The sequence below is a fragment of the Phocoena phocoena genome, chromosome 5, assembly GCF_963924675.1.
Source record: "Phocoena phocoena chromosome 5, mPhoPho1.1, whole genome shotgun sequence".
NCBI lineage: Eukaryota > Metazoa > Chordata > Mammalia > Artiodactyla > Phocoenidae > Phocoena > Phocoena phocoena.
The window spans coordinates 21,941,728-21,964,714 of NC_089223.1; the positions used below are offsets into that span (position 1 = coordinate 21,941,728).

At 38.6% G+C, this 22,987-nt stretch overlaps 1 protein-coding gene across 1 annotated transcript; it reads left to right on the top strand.

Moving 5' to 3' along the window:
- Positions 1–5,556: 5,556 nt before the first annotated feature.
- On the top strand, positions 5,557–21,861 carry ZNF330 (zinc finger protein 330). The gene is made up of 10 exons (XM_065877971.1): positions 5,557–5,731; positions 7,615–7,746; positions 9,427–9,446; positions 9,548–9,618; positions 11,675–11,754; positions 14,142–14,268; positions 14,727–14,831; positions 18,531–18,577; positions 19,626–19,743; positions 20,897–21,861. Exons 2-10 carry the CDS (start codon positions 7,627–7,629, stop codon positions 21,169–21,171), a joined length of 963 nt encoding a protein of 320 aa, XP_065734043.1. The 5' UTR covers positions 5,557–5,731; positions 7,615–7,626; the 3' UTR covers positions 21,172–21,861.
- The last annotated feature ends 1,126 nt before the right edge of the window (positions 21,862–22,987 follow it).

Consider the following 22,987-nt stretch of genomic DNA (forward strand, 5'->3'; position numbering starts at 1 on the left):
GAGCCATGGCCGCTGAGCCTGCGCATCCGGAGCCTGTGCTCCGCAACGGGAGAGGCCACAGCAGTGAGAGAGTGTACCGCAAAAAAAAAAACAAAAAAAAACTGAAGTTAATATCATTTCTATGGATGTTTTGGTACTTTTACTACATATATATGTATCCATAAATTATGTATACAATTGGTCTTTTGCATTACAAATTTTACATAAATAGTATTTCAATTTGATTTTTTCTTTAGCATAATGTTTTGGGGTTACCCATGTTGATGCTTATAGATTAAGTTCATGAATTTTAATTGCTGTATAGATTGCCTATAATTTATACCTTTCCCTAACTAAGATAGGTTGTTTAAAAACTTTTGCTATTAAAAACAGTGCTACAGGGGACTTCCCTGTGGTCCAGTGGTTAAGATACCACGCTTCCAATGCAGGAAGCACGGGTTTGATCCCTGGCTGGGGAACTAAGAGCCCACAGGCCACGCGGCCCAAAATAAATAAATAAATAATAAAATTGAGTCTTTAACAAAAAGTACAGCTGTCATTTCTAAAAACAAAAAACAAAACCGTGCTACAGGTTTAACAATTTATGCTCCTACCAGAATTGCTTAAAATATGTTTCTCCACCCTTTCTCAATTTTTTGAATTGCCAGACTTTTAAATTTTGGCCAATCTGCTGGGTGCAAAATAGTACTCCATTGTAATATTGATTTAGATATTTTTAATGCTATTTAGATTTCCTCTTCTATAAAATGTTCTGTTTATATCTTTTGCCTGTAATTCTTTTCGGTTGTTTGTGGTTTTCTCACTGAATGGTGATTCTTTTGATAATTCTGATCAGTTGATAATTGAGTCTCTATATGAATTTGTTGTCAGTTATATACATGTCAAATTCAATCCCCTAATTTTTAGTTTGCCTTTTCACTTTGCTTGTGGTGTCTTTATTCATGCTGAAGTTTAAAATTTTGATTCAGTTACATACATTATTTAATTAAATTTATTAAATTAAACTTATTAATCAGTAACATGCATTATTTATTTTCTGTAATTTTTTGCTTTTTGTGACTTATTTAAGAAATCACTTGTACCGTGAGATCAAAAAGACATTCTCATATATTTTCTTACAATAGTTTTATATTTTTGCTTTGTATATTTAGATCTTTAATCCATCTGGAATTTATTTTTATGTATGCTGTTAAATAGGGAAGGATCTAATTTTATTTTCCTCCATATGGATCACCAATAGTCTCCACATCATTTACTGAACGATACCTCTCTTCTCACTGTCGTTAACGCAGACTATTCCATTTACCAAGTTGCAAAATGTATGTGAGTCTTTAGGCTTTTTATTCAGTCACATTTGTCTATTTGTTGACATCTGTTTTAATTACTGGAACTTTATAGTAAATAAAGGTATTCTTTTCTGCTGGTGTTTACAATGGTCTGGGATATTCCTGGTTTACTTATCCATATGAATTTTAGGACTAACTAGTAAAATTCCACTTTAAAGTCCCTCTCAGGATTTGATTTGAATTGCATTGAATTTAGAGAAGATTTCAGTTCTGCCTAGTTTTTATATCCAATTTGTTTATTATAGTTTTGTTGTTTTGTACGGATAATGTTTTAAGATTTGCCCTATATGTCCAATGAATTGATTATACACTATTGTTTTTTGCATTCCCGCCCCCCCCCCCCCCACCTTCCTTCTGAATACCGTTTTCATCTTCAGGAAGCACACTCTCTGGAATTCTTTCAGTGAGGGTCTGTGAATGATAAAGATTCTTTGTCTTTGAATATTTCTTGATTTGGCCGTCACTCTTTGTAGTGAATACTGGGGGGTACTACCCAGATTCCTCTTCAGAAGTGAAGGACTTGTTCCCTGAGCTGCGGGGACTGCAGCAAGCTGACAAAATGCAGCTGTCAGTCCTCTTAAGGAGTGATCTGGTCCCAGGTCACAGCCACTTCCCTTGTCAGCCCACATCCAGTGACTGATGTCACAGGTATATAAAGGCTGGGCCCACTTGCCTCAACTCCGAAGGGACATGCCAGGTTCAAAGTCAAGGCCTTCAGTGAGACTATATTGCAGGCCAACTCTTCCCTCTGTCCAATATGGCTACTACCATCCCTTCCTCAGATGGTATTCCCAAAGCATTTCCTAACAAACTCCCTATACTCATCTTTGACTCAGGGTACGCTTCCAGAGAAGCCAACCCAAGATGGTTGATGTCAGGGTTGAGCCAAGGAAACAGGAGCTAATATGGGATTTTTGACTTGAATCATTGGCCACTGTCAATACGGACTTCCTTATTGGTGATAGATGAGGGACAGATGGACCTTGGCACAAGGTAACAGTGCAATAGTTAGCCGTTTATCAGTAGTGAACTGCAATGTATTCTAATGGAAGGTAACACTAGTGGGTGCAGTGTATCAGGCATTTAAGAAATATGAGGGGAAAAAAGAAAGAAATACGAGGGAAATAGCAATCTTAAGGTCAGGGGAACTAGTTTTGTTAAGCAAAGTTGATTCTTTGGGAAAAGCAAAGGGCTGAGAATGATTAAAGGTTATTAAAAATTTAAGAGTAAAATTCAGGCCTCTTTGGTAGCAGATAAAGAAGCTTTTATCTCCTGCAGTGGGAGGGCAGAAAGAGCTGAGGAACAGGCCCAGCACTTAATCGTAAGTGAGGCAGAGCTCCAAAGAAGATCAACAACCACACAACCCAGCTGGGTCGGCCATGCCACGGTCACAGTGCTGGACTGGAAAGAAACCCTGATGCAATGGGCTGGGTTGTGATACCTGAAGATCTTGAATCCCTGGATTCCCCTGAACCCTCTGAGTCTGAACATGGTCCAATTTTCCCCATTAATGGCCTGTGCTCCCCTGGCTTGAAAACCATGCAGAGGCTTCCTCTTTGTAGTATAACCTGTGCTCCCCTCAGGATCTGCCCCCAGCTTCCCTCCTGTCTCTAGGTTAATAACTTGGCTTAAGTTACAATGCAACCTGGCCCATACTGTAATGAGTGACAAGAACAGAGTGGTAGTGAGGGAGAGGGGTCTGATCCTCAGAAAATTAGGGAGATGGATAACAGAATATGGTGACTCTGGGAACAAAATGGGATGGGCAGTGATCAAGGATATGGCTCACTTTGTACAAACAAAAGAAATCAAGGGAGCGTATGACTAGGAGCCAGAGAGCAATACTCTAATAATGAGTCACAATTCTTTGCCCAGTTTCAAAGTCTGAGCCAGTTTTTGGATCTGGAAACCATCAATAGGGAAAAGGCCAGATCCATAGGAAGATGGCCCTGAAATATCATAAAAGATGTACATTGTAATAATTCCCCCAGTTCTTCCCCAGAGGGTTCTGCGCCATTTCCTTGGCTAACTATTTGTAGGGAAAATGGAAACATCAAAACATTTCTCAAGGGCTTCCCTGGTGGCGCAGTGGTTGAGAGTCCGCCTGCCGATGCAGGGGACATGGGTTCGTGCCCCGGTCCGGGAAGATCCCACATGCCGCGGAGCGGCTGGGCCCGTGAGCCATGGCCGTTGAGCCTGTGCGTCCAGAGTCTGTGCTCCGCAACAGGAGAGGCCACAACAGTGAGAGGCCCACATACCGCAAAAAAAACAAAAACAAAAACCAAAAAACATTTCTCAATGGAATGGCAGATACAGGAATTCACCTGCCTTCTATTAAGCTTTACATTAAAGAGATTTATAAAACTGTAAATCATTACCACTCTTCTATGTTTTTTGTTTGGGAAAATATAGTTATTTTTCATAGAAATATGCTATTTATGTTAACATGTGATAGATTTATCAAGATAATTTGTAATAAATAAACATTAAAATTTATCTGTTTTAATTTTTTATATGGTAAATATCAATTGAATATAACCCACATAAACAAAAGCTTGCTAGGGTTCTCAGTTTTTAAGAGGTTTTAAGGGGTCTTGAGACCAAAAGTTTTAAGTCTGCTACAATAGACGACATTGCAAGCGAAACCATCTGGGTGATATTGAAATAAGTTGTACAGTCTCTCTGACCAAGTTTCATCATGTGTAAAATTATGAGTTAACACTACACATGTAATTAGAGTGCCAGGAGCACACAGTGATATTGTTTAGCTGTTACTGATACTACTCTATTTTCTCTGTGAGAAAGGAGGCAATAATATCTGCTAAAATTGATGGAGGAAGTGGTAGAAGTTTGACGAAAGGGGAGAAGATGTGATAAAGCCCTCATGGAAAATGAGAATGATGGGCTTGATTAGGAAAATATAGGAGGCTTGCAGGGCAATTTTGAAAGACCTGTGGAGGTCAGTGACTTTGGATTTAGAGTAGAATCATGATTGTGTAACTTTTTTTCTCCTTAATAACACTCAGATGTCCAGAGTAGGAAAGAAAAGGCAAGCTGTTGAATTAACAGAATTGGGAATGTTCCAGTTGGTTTGCTCAGGACAAAAACATGGAGAATTGTGACTGAAGTGATGAATTGTGTTTTATTAACTGGGGAAGAAAGGAAGGGAAGAAAGCAGGGGGATAATTGATGGGGAGAAAAGAGAAGGATCATTAGATTCGAAGTCTTCGTTAGGGACAGCTGAGAGAGTTGGTAATTAGGAAGTTGGTTGGTTAGATGTTTGAATTTTGGATTTTAGTGGTGGAGTAGTTCCACCTGATGACAAGGCCTCAGGTACAGTCATGAGAGTGGGTGCCTGTCTTGGAGCAGAGGTGATGGCTACTGGAGATGAAGAAATCCAGAACCCAAGAGGATGGGTCTTCCATTTAGATACTAATGTGATTCTGGGTGATGGCACAAGTTGGAAGTCAGGTTCCAGAGTCTTCCATCCGTGAGGAGAGGGTAAAACATAGCAACAAGGAAGGATAAAAAGTGGCACTGCTACATAAAAACGAGGATGAATTATGTGAGTGAGGCACTGGGAAGCAAGGGGACACACCCCACCCCCCTAACCAAGACATGAAGGAAGTGTGGGAAAATGCGCAACCTTCACTTTCAAGTTTAAAGCAAACGGACTCTGCAAGGGGGTGGGGGTGATGTTACGTTTCAGCTAAGGACAGGCAGCAAACACACTAGAGGCTCAGAATGTGGAAGAACTTGTTCACAAAAGAATGGAATTCCAGAAGGCCAGTGGAAATAGACAAAGGAGGGTAGCACAGAACTTCACTGGACAACTAAAGGGACAACTTGTGGAGCAAACACGAAAAGTGGGATGTGAGGGCACGAAATATGCGGGTAGCAGAAAGTTTCCAGAAGAATTAGGCAAGAATTTTCTGTTTGAGTCAACTGATCCACTACCAGGTGGTAAGTTCATTTCCTTTTTCTTTTTAGATTTTTCTCTTCGCTTAGATTTCTCCTTTTCTGAAAACATAAAATTGAGGTAATAAAACTTCCACCCTTTCCCTCCTTCTGTTCCCCCATTTTTCCTCTTCTCTCAGTCATGTCCTCCGCCCAGGATTGGGAGACCCGCTCCCCGCGGAAGGGGGAGGGACGGGGCGGAGCGAACAGAAGTGGGCGGGCCTTCCCCTGTCGACGTGCTGACGTCAGAGGACATCCGGTCCGGCTCCTAGTGCCTGGAAGCAGCTCTGTCCGCCTTCCTCGGGGCTTAGTAGCATTTTTTTCCCCCGGAGTCGTGGTCCTCGAATTGGTTCTGCAGCCGCCGCGGGCGGACCTCACGCCATTCCCTGCCCCTCGGCCCCCGGAGTGAGCCCGGCCTCCCCGCGAGGGTGAGCGAGGTCGGCCCGGAGCGCGCGCGAGGGAGGGTGCCCCGCGGGCGGGGACGGCCGTTGGTTCCCAGAGTCGCGTGGCACCTCCGCCGACTCTCCCCTGGGCTCCCCCTGCACCCCGCTGGGTCCTCCGGCTGCAGGCTTTGCCTCCAAAGCCTCAGTGGCCCCGGGCCTGTTTTCTCATTTCGTGACACGGGCCGCGTCCTGAAGAAGTGGGAGCGTTCCTGGAGAAGGGCTTAAACCCGTATAACGCTGAGAAATAGAATTCACTCTTTAAGTTTACAAAACAAACTAGAGGAGAAAAAAATGAGGCTCAACTTTCCCAGCGGGTTCTCCCCGGGGGACGCAGAAAATTCAACCGGTGATCACCCTGTGATTATTTTTTAGCTCCTTTGGCGAGGGCAGTACACAACTTTTCACCCTGTAAGTTTTGTCATTGTAAATACCGGAAGGGTGACCTAGTGGACTTGGACGTTATTTCAGGTAACCACCCACTAAACCTCCTTGTCTGGTTTGTTCATATTTTTTAAGTCGCAACTAACCACCGCGCGGTTTTTTGATTGGGCATTCCAACATCAGAGTTGAAACCCGGAAATTAGGACAACTTTTATGAGTGACCTTAGTATTGTTCCAGGTACAAGCTGGTGTATGATTTTGCTGTATTGTAATGAGAAGTGTGTGTCAAGGTGTGCTTTCATGGAACTCTCTCCCTGTATCATGGGCACGACTTTGGTTTCTTTGAATATTTTTGTCTTCTGGAAGGTTGTGTGTCAGTCACCAGTGAAACTTAAAACCGTGCTCGGAGGTTTGGAATTTGTAGATCTTGGATAGAGCCTAGAAGTCTAAATCTGTGCTTTTAGGGAATTCCACAGTTGATTTTTGAGAACCTCTCTTAGAAAAGACTTTTTAAAAAAATACATGTATTTTGAAGAATATTAAGAAATTTGAGATTCTATTTCAAAGCAAGCGCATGGACTCATTCATTCGTGTATCTCTTCATTTGTTAAGGCTTAATTTATTTCAGGCAGGGCTGGGAAGCAAACATTGTCAAGAAAGATTAGGGCTGGAACCCTCAGGGAACTTGTGTCTTCAGATGGGATGAAAAGCCAAATAAAAATGTGTTATTTGGTGAAGACCTTGTTTTTCTAAATGAGGTAGTTCTTTCAACTACCTGATAAAAGCCAGTTTTAAAGTCCTTATTTTGATATGTGTGGTAAACACATACTGTTAAATTTGAACCCTGTTAAAATTACATGCTCACTGCAGGTAAAAGTAGCGGGAAAGGCAGCTTTCAGGGAGTCAAAGCTACTCAGATGCCTTTAATATCGTTTCGGAGAGGGTAGTTTGGCTTTGTAGTTAATGTCATTTGACTTGACTATTAGATGTTTTATTCAGGTATTACATGGGAGAAATTAGACGTACTTGAAGACTTGGCAGCATCAGGTCATCTGAATATAGGGCTTAAAAAAGTGATATAAACTGGGTAAATAATATACTTTTAAATGATTCTTGTTATTTATATATTACTAATAATTTTTTTTCACTTGGTACAGAGTAATTTTTAAAGAACATTGAATATCAGAGAAACTTTTTTTGCTCTGTGGGAAAGAAAACCATTTTGGCTGTTAGGATAAATCTTTTTGATGTTTACATTTTTTAGAACTGTTTGGTAATACAAATAAGTGCCTTATTTTAACAGCCATCTGTTGGGGATGATGTGTGCTAAATGATGCATAAAGGCTTAAAATGTGCTTAGCCATCAAAATAGCTGGGTTGAGTTTAAAGTTTAATGAGAATTAGAAGATTTCATTCTGCTATTCCTTAGTTTCTTTAAAATAGCAAATGCAACAAGGCAATTATATCGTCTCTGTTTGCTTGTGTAGAAAGAAGGGGAGATGCCTAAAAAAAAGACTGGTGCGAGGAAGAAGGCAGAGAATCGCCGGGAACGTGAAAAACAACTAAGAGCGTCAAGAAGCACTATCGATTTAGCTAAACACCCGTGCAATGCTTCAATGGTAAGTTTTTTTGGTTATCAATTGAAAAACTATATAAATCTATGTTCAAGGCATGTCTGTTGTTTTCGTTAACACTGAGTAGTGGTGAATTTTGTTTGATTTTGTTATTTCTGAAACCTGTCATATTACCTTGGCTACCATTGGTGACAAATAGATATGTATTGAACAGGAATACATACTAGGAACTGTGTGACATTCTCCAGCTTCTCTAACCTAGTATGCCTTCCTCAGTTTGTCCTATTAATTGGAGCCTTTTCATCCTAAGTCATCCTTACCTCTTCCCTTCCTTTGACCATATTTCTGAGTTGTCCCGTATCTTCCTGTTTCCACGCCTCTCTACTTTTTCCGTTTCCACTCCTCTTTTTTTTTTCTTTTTTGATTTCATTGAAGACATATGAAATGCTTAATGTGACTTAATTCCTCATACGTGTATTGTGTGCCTACTCTGTGCCAGGTACTATTTTAGGCATTGAGGGGAATACGTAGCTGAATGACACAGTCCTGGTTTCCTCAAGCTTATAGCTCAGTTGTTTTCTGTATTACTTACTGTTTATCAATGACAGAAATCCAACCTAAGTAACTTCAGGGAGAAATAGTTGATTGAATGAGTAATGGGCTAACTTGTGTAGCTGGGAAGGGCATGGATGTAGCTGGGATGCAGGGACAGCTGGAACCTGAAACAACCTGTAGTTCTGTCTTTTGCTTTTATTTAGTTCCATTTTCTCAGATTGTTTTATTCCATTTTGGGGAGTTCATAGCCACTGGGTCCATAGCTCCCATGTCTCACATCACATATTGTTGCCCTCAGAGAGGGAAAGAACTCCGATGGGTTGGGCTTGGGTGGGTGCTCAACCCAGGATTAACCAGCATTTGTACTGGGTTGGTCGGGGGGTGAGGGGGAGCGAGGTGACATAGCACAGATAGGACAGTGGGGACTCCCTCGTCCGTGCCAGGGTGATTTCTAGAGAAGAGAAGGAAGACAAAGAAATGACTCATACATAAATATACACAGTGAGGGCTAGACTTTGGTAAGTGCTGCAGAAAAGGTACAATTGGGATTAAGGTTCATTAGGACTGAGGTGATAAAGGTGAGTGTGGGGATGGGGTACAGTTCACAGAGGAGGTGGGATCATCACCAGGACTTCCCGTAGGTGAAGAAGTGAGGAGGGACTTCTCAGGGAAAAGTATTAGAATAAGGCATGGAAAAGAAGAAATACAAGACATATTTTGAGAATGGCTGACAAATAGTGACTTGAATCTAAAGAGAATAGGCCAGTGAGGTTTGAAAAGTGGTTAGAGACCAGATCGTGGAGAGCTTTTTAATACCATGTTTAGAATTCTGGATTTTCTGTGAGCTTCAACATACTGTGTTCTCTACTGTTTCTTGTGTTCATTCTGTATTATTTTTCTGATTGCTTAAAAAAAAAAATCCAAAAAACAGACCACTACTGTATTTAGCCTCTTTTGTGAAAAGGCCCCTTCTTTCTCTAGTGTGGTAGGCCCCAAAACATACCTTTGTTGTTAAAGTATGTATAGATGCTTGTATTCATGGGTGGAATTGGAGGGTTTGGGCAAATGTCACTTAAATTTTAACACGAAAAACGGTATTCTTTATAATTCAAGTAACTTTGCAGTTTTCAGCCAGTAGACAAATTAATGTTACGTTTTTATGTTTTACAGGAATGTGACAAGTGTCAGAGGTAAATTTTTATTCATTTCTTTTTCTATCTATATATAATAATATAGACTGACCTTTTATCTGATATTGACTAAATTTTAAAATTTTCTTTTACATGACAAGACGGCAGAAGAATAGAGCATTTTGCTATTTTTGTAATTCTGTACAGAAGTTACCAATTTGTGCACAGTGTGGTAAGTATATGATCAAAACACATGCTTTTCTTTTATCAAACATTTGTTTGGCATTTAATCAGTTTGAACCTGTGGGTTCATCATTATCATTTACAGTAATGTTATACCTTACTATTAATAAGACTACATAAAATGTTATTTGGCCTATCAAAAAACTGTCAAGCCTTGGTTTTGTCTCTTTGTGTAATGCTGGAAAATAATTAAGATACAGTTTAGATAAAGGTACCACGTGTTGTTTGAAACGTGGAAAGATTAGATTTCAGACTAATAACATTTGGTGATGCTGCATTTTTATTTATACTGTCTTAGTCTTGTCGATATCCTTTGTTTACTTTCCTAAATTTTGATTTCTGCTGATACTGCCTGCAGTGTGTTAGGCTGTTGAAAATAATTTTATTCCACATTTACCTGGTGCCAATTTTTGTGATCAGTTGTTTTTCTGTTTGGTTCTTAGCGTATGACTCTTGAATTTCCTCACATGTATTCCCAAGTGAGTGGAATAGAGTTCCTAAGCCACTTACCTAGTTCCCAAGTATAAGTGGAAACTTTTATTCAGAGTAAATGATTATTCAGAGTAAAACTAAATAGTAGTTCATAGAACAAGATCCATGTTTCCCAAATAGTCTTCCACAGAATACTTGAGATATTAGTAGGTATTTCTTAAAGCAGAGCATACATTTGAGACACGCTGTGTGTTTCATTCCCTCATTCCCACCTGGGAGAGTTCTTTTACCTATGTATGTGTTAAAGGTTCTGAAGACCTCCAGTAGAGAAACCTGATTAATTGTCTTTACTCCAGGTTTGTCCCCCAAACTTTTATTTGAACAAGTATCCCCTTTGCTTATAGGATAATAGTTTCAGGTGAAACACAATTTGAGATATGCTCATTTAAATGTGTTTATGCATGATAACATTGCAGAAAGTTAGGAAGGCTTAGGGCCACACCCCTGAATGTTTCTAGTGTAGGTCTAGCTTTCAGAGACAGCTTTGAGGTATGTAATTAATGGAAAAGAGAACACTGGCCTAGATAGACCAGTCATTTGCCAGTTTTTATATCCTTATTTACAAAAGACAAATGGATGTAGAGTGAGAAAATAGACTGTGGAGATTGAGATAAGCTGTCGCTAGGCCTTTCCCCTGTTTTCAGCGTTTGTGGTGCTGTGCACGGATACACTTCCCACTCCCTGATTCTTGTCTTTAGTGTTGGACAGGGGGCTGCTGCCCCTCATTTCCTGTTTCTCTTCCCATTTCCTGTTGTCTAGCTTTGTTTCTTAGGTAATCAAGGAAGTGGAAAATTGAGCATCTTCTGTTTCTTTCGTGTGCTGCTTTGTGGAGTCTGAGATGCGTGATTAATATGTCACCATTAATCCTCTCACAGCATGTGATAAGTGAATGTCCTGACAGTGTTTCGGGTTGGTAATTCGCTGCTAGATAAGAGCTCTTGTGGCTGTATTGTGATTTTTAGCTTTATCATTATATTCCTGATTTTTGTGCTCATTTGGGCACTACTTGACAATTCTTTTAGAAGAATGTTTACCCAGGGGCTAAGTTTGTAAGTTTTTAACTATGGTTAAACATTAAAAAAATGAACCAGATAATTTGCATAATTATTATTTGATTTGCTTTGGTTTGATATGTTCTAGGGAAAGAAAGAAGCAGTAACTTCAAATCAGACTGCGTTTATTGTGAATTACAAAGTGTAAAATTCACTTTTAAAGCATATCATTTAAAAATCTCCCTGAATTCACCTGAAAATTCACAAGATTTTTAACTGCTTTAGTGATTATTAGATTACAAAGCATAACCTTCAAATTTTGATTTTAGTACAAACATGAATTATCATATAAGTTCCTAATCTCAAAAGATCTGACTCAGGTAATGAGGTCTCAGTTATATTCATTTTCTTTTTTCAGTTATATAAGCAGTAGATAGTGCTGGTCTTTCTTTATTTTCAAATTATTTCCATAGGAACTTGGGCTAGATAAAAAGAGGAATTAGTGAATATTTGCATGTAGTACTTTGCAAGACTAATAGTGAAAATTTGTTTCTTTGCTAGGGAAAACAAAGTGCATGATGAAGTCTTCTGACTGTGTCATAAAACATGCTGGTGTCTACAGTACTGGCCTTGCCATGGTGGTAAGCTTCTTGTAGTTATATTTTAGACCAGTAGGTTTCCGAGGATAAGGAGAAGGCATTCTGACCAAATGTAATCAGTCTGGAGTTATCTGGATTATCTGTGGCATGTTTTTGTATGATTTTCACTTATTACCCACTTGTTTTTTACTGCTTTCTTCTTTCTTATTGGGAAATGTATAAGGAAGGGAGACTCATCTAATGTTGACCTAAACAACATTCATTTGTTAGTGATACCTTTCTAATATATCTTAATTAGACATCACAAAATATTATTTACTATACTGAAAGTGCTGCTAAACTAAGGTTCAGTCTTCTGGTTAAATAAGCAACGTAGTTCCAAAAGAACCTAGGATTAATTGTTTTTTTAAAGCTTTACGTTTCAAAAAAGAGTACGTAGTTAACACAGAATTATGCTCTTTACTACATGTAGTTACATGTAGTTCATTACATGTCGTTATCTCTTCGTTACATGTAGACGTTTCAAAGAAAATTCATTATTTTAAATAATAGAAGCAGTTGCATTGTGTGAAGCATTTTGCTCTTTTTTTCAAAAAAAATGTTATCCTTTTGGCCAGTTTTACTATATATTCTATTGTGTGAATTTATTCTTAGGTCCAAATGTCAGTCCATGAGGAAAGTAATATTTATAGTAGAATATTCATAATTTTCCATCATGAGGCAGACCTTTATATTTTTCATGAGTGGCTGTCTTATAGAAGAGTTGGAATTATTCATAATCATCTTGTGAAAATCCTTTATTTTAAGTATAGGATCGTCAGTGTTATCTTTATTCAGAAGCTGTTGTAATCTTCCTTGGTAGTTTGCTTATGTCCAGATTTATCAAATTATTACTTTTTTAATTCACTGAGTTGTATGAGTATGAATGATCTCTTATATAAAGAATACATTAAAGTAGAATCATGCATCATTAGCTCTAAATTCTAGAAAAGTGATTTTTCTGGCCATCTTCTATTTGCTGATTAAGAGTCCCTCTCCCCGACTCTTCCCCCTGATTTGCCCTGGGAGCCTGACTTGTGTGGTGGGCTGGATCAGTGTCTTACTTAGGGCTTCTTTTTGGGTTCAGCCGCCCAAAAAGGACTTTGGCAGGAGACCTGATGATAGGAAATTATGATCCGGGTGTTTATTCTCCCAGCTTACTCCCTACCAGCTTGTCCTGATTTCGACATGGATTGGCCACCAGTTCCTCTCCATATGACCAGGTAGTCCTCTGCATACAGCCGGCTCTCTCTTGCGGTTGTAGAACCTCCCTCCCTTCCCTGCCGTTGGCCCTTCAGCCCTAGGGGTAGTATCTGCATCATCCCTGACGTTTTCGAAGCCCTTCCCTGTTCTTTGTGAATTATCTCTTTAAACTCCCCTGGATGACCCAGTTTAATGTGTCATTCTGCTCTTGCTAGAACCCTGAGTAATCCAAGAGATAGATTCGAGGACTTGCTATCTGCACTGGTAATCTATTTTTACAAGTCCCCAAACATTCTTCCTATTTGCTCTTTTCCACTTTTGTTACAGTGCCTTGAATAGTAGAACAGTGAATTTTGAGGGTTAGAAGACCTGGATTTGAATCACAGCTCAGCTCTAATGTAGCTCTAGAACTTGGACTTAGTCTCAGGCCCCTGTCCCTCCTCACCTGTAAATGAAAAGCCATCCAATTCCATTTCCTTAAGATTCTTTCTAGCTCTTAGTGTTGTGTAGATGTCATTGTGTTATTAAAGGTGTGTGTAGTCTTACAGTCTTACCTTGACAGAGAATTGGAAAGTCTTACCCTGTCATTTAGTTCCAAATATTTTATTTTAGTTTTATTTAACAAAGAGATATAATAATGATTTAATGCATAAGTTGCCTTAAAAAGATGCTGGCAGAAGTTTAATATTTTCTCTCTGTTATTCTAGAAAAGCTATATATTTATTTTATAAATTACACAGATAAGAAGGAACTTTCTTAAGTCAGGAATGTTAGTATTTGAAAAAACTTCATTTAGTTACCAGAATTGCTATAGACGGGAATGCTTAAATTATGGCCTCTAGACTTCATTTGATTTATTGTAAAATTCAGTTTGGGGGCAACACTGTCAGCTCTTTGACTTATTTTAATGATTAATATTAGCGTTAAGTGTATAGTTTCCCTTCTGCTTCTTTTTCTTTTGATTTATAGATTTGTATACTGTAAATAGCTATTGGTGAAGTAGTTTGATTTTCAGGAAACACTCTTTAATTTTGGCTTAAACAGTACATTTTCTTTAATGAAGCCACTCGTTACCACTGAAGGTTGATAAGTGGCTAAATGTATATGATTTTGGTGGTTGCCACTGCTTAAACTATGGCTGCAGCCAGTTGTGTCAGAGGTTAATTTTTCATGTTCTTTGGTTGCAGGGTGCAATATGTGACTTCTGTGAAGCTTGGGTTTGTCATGGTAGGAAGTGTCTCAGTACACACGCCTGTGCCTGCCCGCTTACTGATGCCGAGTGTGTGGAATGTGAACGGGGAGTCTGGGACCATGGTGAGTGGTTACATACAAATGACGAGCTTTGCTGGAAGTGAAGGCTGACTTTGAAACGTTCTGGATGCTCTTTTTTTATGATTTTTTTTTAGGATACTATCAATCATAAGTACTGGCACTGTTTTGGTTGTCAGTTTAGTTGGAAAAGGGATTTCTACCAGCAGCATCAGGCAATACTAGGATTTTTACCTAGGCAGGTAGGGAGGGGAATAAAAGGGGAGGAACTGTCTCTGAGCATTGTGAGTATACGTGGGTAGCCAGGGTACAGTGGGAGTTCACTCTTTTATGGTTCAATTTGTCAGTTTTCTTTGTAGCCTTTGCCAGAACAAAAACTGCCGTGATATTTTAGTGTAAATCTGAAATAACTTGCCATCTTTTCTGAGCAGTTTTACAGAGAAGTTTTTTAAATTAAACTTTATCGTATTTACATTTGTGGGTTTTGTTCTTTAATCCAATAGGGGGCAGAATTTTCAGTTGTTCTTTTTGCCATAACTTTCTTTGTGAAGATGATCAGTTTGAACATCAAGCCAGCTGCCAGGTTTTAGAAGCGGAAACATTTAAATGTAAGTTTTTATATATTGGATGTTCTTTATACCCAAGATTCTTAATAGTATAAGTGTTAAACTTAATGAAAAAGGAATCTAGTTTTTCATGCGGCCTCTTATGGACTGTAATTTAATTCAATATTTATTTTCTGTTGGTAGAAAAAACTTAGAACGCATATAGTCCATTTTTGTCCAACAGTGTGCCAGTGACATTTTGGTTGGGTCAGTTCTTCATTTTGTGGGATTGATCAGGCACTGCAGGCCTTGCAGCATCCCTGTTCCTGAATGCTAAAAGTCATTTTCACTTCCAAGTTATTATAACAACTAACATACCCTCCCCCACCCTGTTTTCAGGTGTCCCCAGATAAGTGGTATACCCCTAGTTTGTTCCTGCTAGTTGGTTCCAGTGAGTGTTAGACAGGAATGTGCATCAGAAACACCTGTGGAGGTTTTTAAACGTACAGGTGTCAAGGCCTCATCCCTGGAGATTCTATCTTTAAGTGGGTGGCAGGTGCCGGGCATCTGTATTTAACCTGCACACAGAGCTCTCGTGTGTATTCTAGTTTGAGAACCAGTGTTTCGTGGTATCATCTTTAGAGATAGATTGCATTTTATTTTATTTCTATTCTGTTGATTCTCAGAAGCTCAAGTTTTAGATTCAGACATTACTCGAATTCTACTTATTGGCCATATGTTTTTGGGCAACTTACCAAATCTTTCTAAACCTGAATTTTGTTATTTATTAAAGAAAGATGCTAATTTTTTCAAGGAGTTAATTGAAGTGAGAACCCATATAAAGCATAAGTATGGCACCTGTCACTTAGAAAGCCCTTATTAAATAGTAGATACCACTGTAGGAAAGACTCAAATTCCAAATTCACTTTCTTCAATTTGGTTCTTGTTCTGCTATGAAATGCCAATCCCTATACTTATCTATAAATTTAAAGTTGATAAGTCATCAGTCTAAGACACACATACACACACATATGTAATTCTTGTGATATTTATAAAGAAAATCTCAAAAGATTAAAGGAACATCTCTGAGTAGTTAGCCTTTTTGAGCTGTTCCTAGGCTTCTGCAGAATGTATAATATAAAAATTGAATTATTTTATTTGGGACTTGGGAACTTTGTGTATTCTGTAGCATTTAAACCCCAAAGACAGGCAACTGTAAGTGATAAGGCTATATTTCCATTAAGAAGTTTTAGTGATTCAGTAAAAGACAAAGGAAAAATAAAGACACTGAATAATTGAAAGGATTTTAAGATAAATTTATTACCATGCCTTTGATACCTCATGTTAAAGTCATTCTCATTGCACATTCACAGGTTTCCTTGGTTTACTGTAATTTATCATCTTTCTTTCCTTTTTTTTATTGCTTTATTTTTTCTTTGTCATTTTTCCTTCGCCAGTTGCCATCCACTACTTGAAATATTTTCTCTGAAACACTGTCCTAATCATACATATAAGTCCCCAAGATAGTTTGTTTCTATTCCCTTAATTGGTCATATCTCATCATTTTTGGATTTGAGCATACAACTATGAATTGGAAGATATGGAAATTCTATAAAATACTTCTTTACCTGTATAACCAGTGGGAAGTATGTTTTGAGGGGAAAAAACAAAAACAAAAACAAAACACATGTGTGTACTCTGCCCTTATTTTTTAAAATAATGAAAGTGGCCCAGGGACTTCTAATTTAAATGGCTTATTGTCAGCAGGCTTTGATGTATTCTAACCTGCTTTCTTTTAAAATACTATGAACACATAGAAATAGATTTAAAAAGAAAACCATTCCCCAGTCTCAAACTAGGAATGTCACAATATTTTTTAGAATCTGGGAGAAATGCATTTTTTATATAAGTTCAAGATTTTATCTCTTGGGGAGAAAAATAACAGGGCAGTGAAGTGGAGTGCCTGTGTGTTTTTGAGGTGTAATTAGGGAAAGAAGACTGGCAAGGCCACATCCCATCCTAGTGGTTTGGGTTTCCGGCAGTACGGGTGAGGGTGTGATAGACAACAACGAGTTTCTTGGGATTGTGTCATTGTGGCATGACAAAGATTCAGGTGGTGGGGATGGGAGAAGATTCTGTATCAGAAATGCCTGGTGCACAGGGAAATTGGGTTGGGCACTTTGTACTTTCAGTCTGTGTTCTGGTTCTGTACTTGAAAGGGATTTGTAGCATTTTGGTGATATATATCCTCTTTTGACTGAATGAAGAATGAACCTAATTACTCTCTAGGCATACCTTCAAGTAGAAATGATTGAGATTTCAGGTTTTTTCCTCCACAGACTGAAATAATATAGTTATTATTGGAGTAATTTGGTATACTTATATATTCCTTATATATATAAAATAAGTACTCAGTTGATTTTTACTTTTATTATTAGCATGTAGGACAGGTAATATAAATCCATCTGAAATAGCAGTGTCACTGTGGAAGGATGGTTGGACAGAAGCAATAATAATACACATAATTGAGAAATCATCATTGAGTTTTTAAAAAAATACTTTCCTGTTCAGATTGAAAAAGCTCCCCATGACCCAGGCAAACTTAAAAGATCCCCAACTTAGAAACATCTGCAATATTTGAATTATAAAGATAGATTTCCTTTTGTTTTCTTTACTTTTTCAAAACCTCTAAGTAAATTGAAAGTTAATAGTTTATATTTAGACTATATCAGGGTAAGGCTTAGTTTGTTTTCTTGTTTCTATACCTCTCTTAATTATTTTTGTCTTTCATTTTTTGGCATATTCAATATGTACCAGACAAATTGGCTTTTCTAAAATATTTGCTCTTACGTTTAAGAGCATTATTTGCATTAACATTTGCATTAATTGTAGATAATGACCAAAATTAATGTGGCTTACTGACTAAAATAGAGATAAAATATTTTAGGATTTTTCCATCTGTTTTCCTGCCCACTTGAGTATTATTTTCTCTTCATAGTCACGCTTTTCCACCTGAAGTATTCTATTCTCATATCAGAAGTTTGCAAAAAATGGCAATAGCCTACAACACGAGGAGAGAATATATATTAATGGAGACAGTTATTCTTTTAAAAATTGAAGTTATATCCTTTTTTTTTTTTTTTGGCTGTGTTGGGTCTTTGTTGCTGCATGTGGGCTTTCTCTAGTTGTGGCGAGCGTGGGCTACTCTTTGTTGCGGTGCACGGGCTTCTCATTGCAGTGGCTTCTCTTGTTGTGGAGCATGGGCTCTAGGTACATGGGCTTCAGTAGTTGTGGCTTGCGGGCTCAGTAGTTGTGGCGCACGGGCTTAGTTGCTCCGTGGCATGTGGGATCTTCTGGACCAGCGCTCGAACCCGTGTGCCCTGCATTGGCAGGCGGATTCTTAACCACTGCACCACCAGGGAAGTCCTGAACTGTTATATCCTTAAGTGAAGAGTCCAGCCAATGTCACTGAAAAAATGTCTTACCATTTCAGTTTCCTAAATATCATTAATGAAGCTTGCCATCTCCTAGTTTTGGAGCAATAGAAGGAGATTGGAGGATAAAAGAATGCCGTGTCTGTGCAATTGCTGGGTTACTTGCATCTGGCTGGGGATTCCATCTCATTTTTTGTATCCTATAGGTTATGAGACAGAGAAAAAAATGTTGATAATTGATCTAAGATAGTACATCAAGTATAAATCTGTGGAAAATAGTGTTTTCATTCCAAGTTTGAAAACGGATATTATATACTTTCCCTCACAGGTGTTTCATGCAATCGGCTTGGTCAGCATTCCTGTCTCCGTTGTAAGGTATACTTTTATATTTTTTCGTTTTTGTTTTTAATCCCCATACTCATCCACCAGCTCTTGGATTATTTATAGCTATAATAAATCTACAAGGGTCCTTAAACATTATGTAATTTACTTCTTTTATTTTAGAGATTGTGAATGAAGTTGAGACAGCTTAGAGGCATTTCATAGGTCATCTAGTTGGCTTGTCTTAGAGTTGACACTAGTGCGTGTGTCTCCTGAATCTTAGCTCAGTGTTTTTGTACCTTATGTTTATAGAGAACATTCTGACCAAAATGATGGGAGCATATTTCACCTTATGTCAAAATGCACTTGCTTGGTAGAGTTTGAGTACAATGAAGATTTCCATAATGTTGTGTTTCCTTAGACCTTGTCTCCAGCATTTCCATTTGTCAGAGATCACTAAACAGATGCAGCTGATTCACTGCCTCTCGGAGTCATTTCTCTGGTTCCTACTAACACTCCTAACCCTATCTCTTAATTCTCCCCCAACTCTTCTCCAGTTCTGTCTGTGCTGTTTCCTCTGCCTTAGATCACTCTTCCGTCTTTGCTTACCCTGCTGCACCCCCATTCTCCTGCAGATCTAGGCTAAGACTTCACGTCTCCCAGGCAGCCTTTCCTGAATCCTGGGTCTGGTTTGGCGCTTCTCCTCTTCACTTCCCTTGCAATGCGTAGTGTGTGTAGCTGCCTCTCCACTTGTCTGTGTCTCCAGTTAGACTGTGTGCTCTGTGCAGGTAGATAAGCTGGTCACCATTATGTCATCAGAGGCTTTGTAAATACCCATATTTACGAAGAAACGTGTCTACATACCATACCCTGCATATATTTTCTGTCTTGTGTTTAGGCCATAGTTCAGAAGAGTCCTGGCAGAGACCCTTTCCTTTAAGGAATTGAAATCAGGAGCATGACCAGTCCCAACAAAACTCTTAATCTCTGCCCTGGCAAAAGTATATCTTTAACTTTACATTTCCTTGAAATAGTAAGTGATGTCTTCATATAATTTTTGAATTACTTATTTAACCAGCTCATTTTTATTTCTCCTATACAGGCTTGTTTCTGTGATGATCATACAAGGAGCAAGGTGTTTAAGCAAGAAAAAGGAAAACAGCCTCCCTGCCCTAAATGTGGACATGAAACTCAGGAAACTAAGGATCTTAGCATGTCAAGTAAGGCTCTTGTTAAAATACCGCTGGGGTGATTTTGCTTTCTTGCTTAGACGGGGTTTATCTCTTCTTTTTCTCTTTCTCTTTTTGTTTTCGCCTTTTCTTCGTATTTGAAAAGATGAATGTGTTCTCTTATGCAAATGGAATTTTATAGCCTTGGAAAATTTGTGGGTAAAATTTCCCAATTTAACTTAAGAAATATACCGTCATTCACTCTGATATTTGGCATTTGCTTCAGTCACTGACATAGTGAATACTGAAATTTAAGACCAAAAAAATGATTTTTCTGTTTTTGCTGAGGCTTCATTTTAAATAATTGAGTAGCAATAAATCCTCAATATTCAAGTGGTGGTAATCTTCAGTACTTGCAAGTTGGAATTCATTTTGAAGCTATTCTTATGTGTGTGACATTTGAGCAGTGATGCTCATTATGTTATACGTCACTACTGTAGGAAATTGTTTTACAGTTTTCATATAACTTTTCTATGAAGGAATGCAATTACTACAAACATGCTTACGGTGATGAAGCTCACAATTTTGTTAAAGAGAATTTGACTCTTTACCAAACATATAATGGAACCATAATTCTAAATGACTCTGACAGTACTTTGTTTAATCAAAGATAGTTATACAGTGAGGTGAGGTGTTTTTTACACTTACCTTTGTTTTGCTACTAAGGCAGAAGAAATGACAGCCTTTGTCTTCTAGGACATCTGAATTATGAAGTAGCTCTCTTGAGAAGAGTGTAATGACATGAAATCACCTGTTCTGTGATTTGAAAATGCACTTTTAATTGATCAAACAAAGGGCATTTTAGCTTTTAACGTGCCTTATTTAACTTATGTATGGAGAGTGCTATTATTCTTAATTCATTTTCCTGCTTTGTCTAGAATTAATGAAATGACACATCTTTATCATTTCTTATATATGATGTGTATGTAGACTCTAAGTAGGATTGAACTGATTGTTGTTTCTAAGGTCTCCTTTCTTTCCAGTTAAATGTTAAGTGAGGAAATAAGGAAAACGTGACTGACTTCTTCATTTGAGAGTAAGAAGCAGCCAGTCAGGTTCATGTAACTTCATATATTGTAGAGGAAAATGAGGATGTAGAGAATTGGAGCTAATCAGGTGCCACATACATATCTGTCTTTCGTAGCACGCTCCCTGAAATTTGGCCGGCAGACTGGAGGTGAAGAGGGAGATGGAGCTTCTGGGTATGATGCCTATTGGAAGAACCTTGCATCTGCTAAGTATGGTGATACCAGCTACCATGATGAGGAAGAAGATGAGTACGAAGCGGAGGATGATGAAGAGGAAGAAGATGAAGGTGGAAAGGATTCAGATGCCGAGTCATCAGATTTGTTTAGTAATTTGAATTTAGGAAGGACCTATGCCAGTGGCTATGCTCACTATGAGGAACAAGAGAACTAGGAAGGCTGCTTGCCCATTGGTGACCTTGTCTGAGGAGCTGGAGTGTGTGTGCTTGATGAATCGTGTGTGGCTATGCAGACGTACGTACTGTCGCTTAGCCTTATGTGAAAGACTAGTCACACTTACTGGGGCAAGGAGTAGGGCATAGCATTTTAATAGGAACTGATAATCAGGCTTCTAGCATAAGAAAAATGAATTTCAAAAATGAATTTCAAATCGATCCAAGCAGTTGAAGCATCATGGATTGGATTTTACTGATTTCAGTAATCTAGTAGGTTTGCCAATTAAATACATGTTAGGATAAAGGAATAGGATGGTAATATATTTGTTTGAAATTAAATTGCTGTTTTTATTAACACTGCTTAGAAAATCGTTCTGTCTGATTTTGTAAAATGTATTGGGTAAAATGAATTATTGTAATTTTTCTCGTTTGTCTGCAGGATAAAAGTCAGATGTTATATGCTAAATTTTCATTAAATATTCATGTTATCTTAAGTAGTTATATGTGTGTTTTAGCAATTGACTCATTCATTTCTTTCTTCACAGCGTGTGTCCTGAACAATACCTATTATTTATGCTTAAATGTATAGACAAAGGTGACTATATAGCCATTTTTCGGAATCAGTATTATCACACATGTTTTACCCAGGAAATTTCATTTCTCTTTGAGTAAATCTAGTATCTCACTTATATACTTTTGATGTTTTATTTGATTCCTTATTCTTAGTATTTTAAATCTATTTTGGAAAGCACTCCAATATTCTTGTATAAACTGTTTCATTTTTTTGTCTAATATGCAAGATAGGTAGCAGAGATTAATAGTGTGTGAGAGACACAAAGTGATGCAGCCGAACCCCATCATTCGTGGTAGGTGGAGAACAGACAGTTGCTGCCACAAGTTCCAGCGGTTACAGTTCACACTGACAGTGAATTGGGATGGTGTGGTAGAAAGGAATGTGTCACCAGGCCGGCATTTGAAAAGTATGGAGAAAATTGTAGCCGTATGGATAACAGGTAGGATGGCTATTGCCGAGTCATTTTTATTCCGTAGAAACATAATGAACAGCTGAGGGCAATAACAGGCAACAGAAAGCCAGGTGTGAAAACCAGAGGGCCTGCAGATGCATTGGAAAAAGCTTTCATCTCTTGCAGCAGGAGAACTGAGAAAACTGAGGACCAAGCCAGGAGTTAGTAGTCTGAATGGATAAACTTCAAAGACAGTTGCCCGTCACGGCAGGTCTATTATGCAAAGGTCAAGGGACTGTCTGGGAATATCCAGGACCCTGACGAGTGAGACGGAGACATTTCAATGGATGCCACTGAAGATTTTCACTCCCTAGACTCCTGAACTTTCTGAGCCCCCAGTCGCAGCCCACTTCTCTCTCTTAAGGGCAAAGGCGCCTCACCTACTCCCAAGCTAGATGATGATGCAGAGGTCTCTTTCCCCAGGCAACCTGTGCCCCCTTGAGGACTTGCCCTATCTCCATGCCACTAGACCTAGAATTAGGGTTGAGCAACTGTTAATTAGGGTTAAGTAAAACTCAGCCAGAGAGGGGCTGGGCCTGATGAGACAGGAGACAGACTGTACCCCAAAGGAGCTGCAAGAATTGGCCTAGATGTGTTGGGACGAACAGGAGAATGATTGAGGCTGGAATCTGAGGTTGTTGATGAGGAGGGACAGGACAAAATTGGGAGAGTTTGATAATAGCATCCACATTGGGTCCTTGGGTTGCAGGATAAGCACTCTCTTAATAGGATTTAACATCCCGGCTAGGATGCCGGGAGATGTGAACTCACTACCAGGATGGCTTCTAGA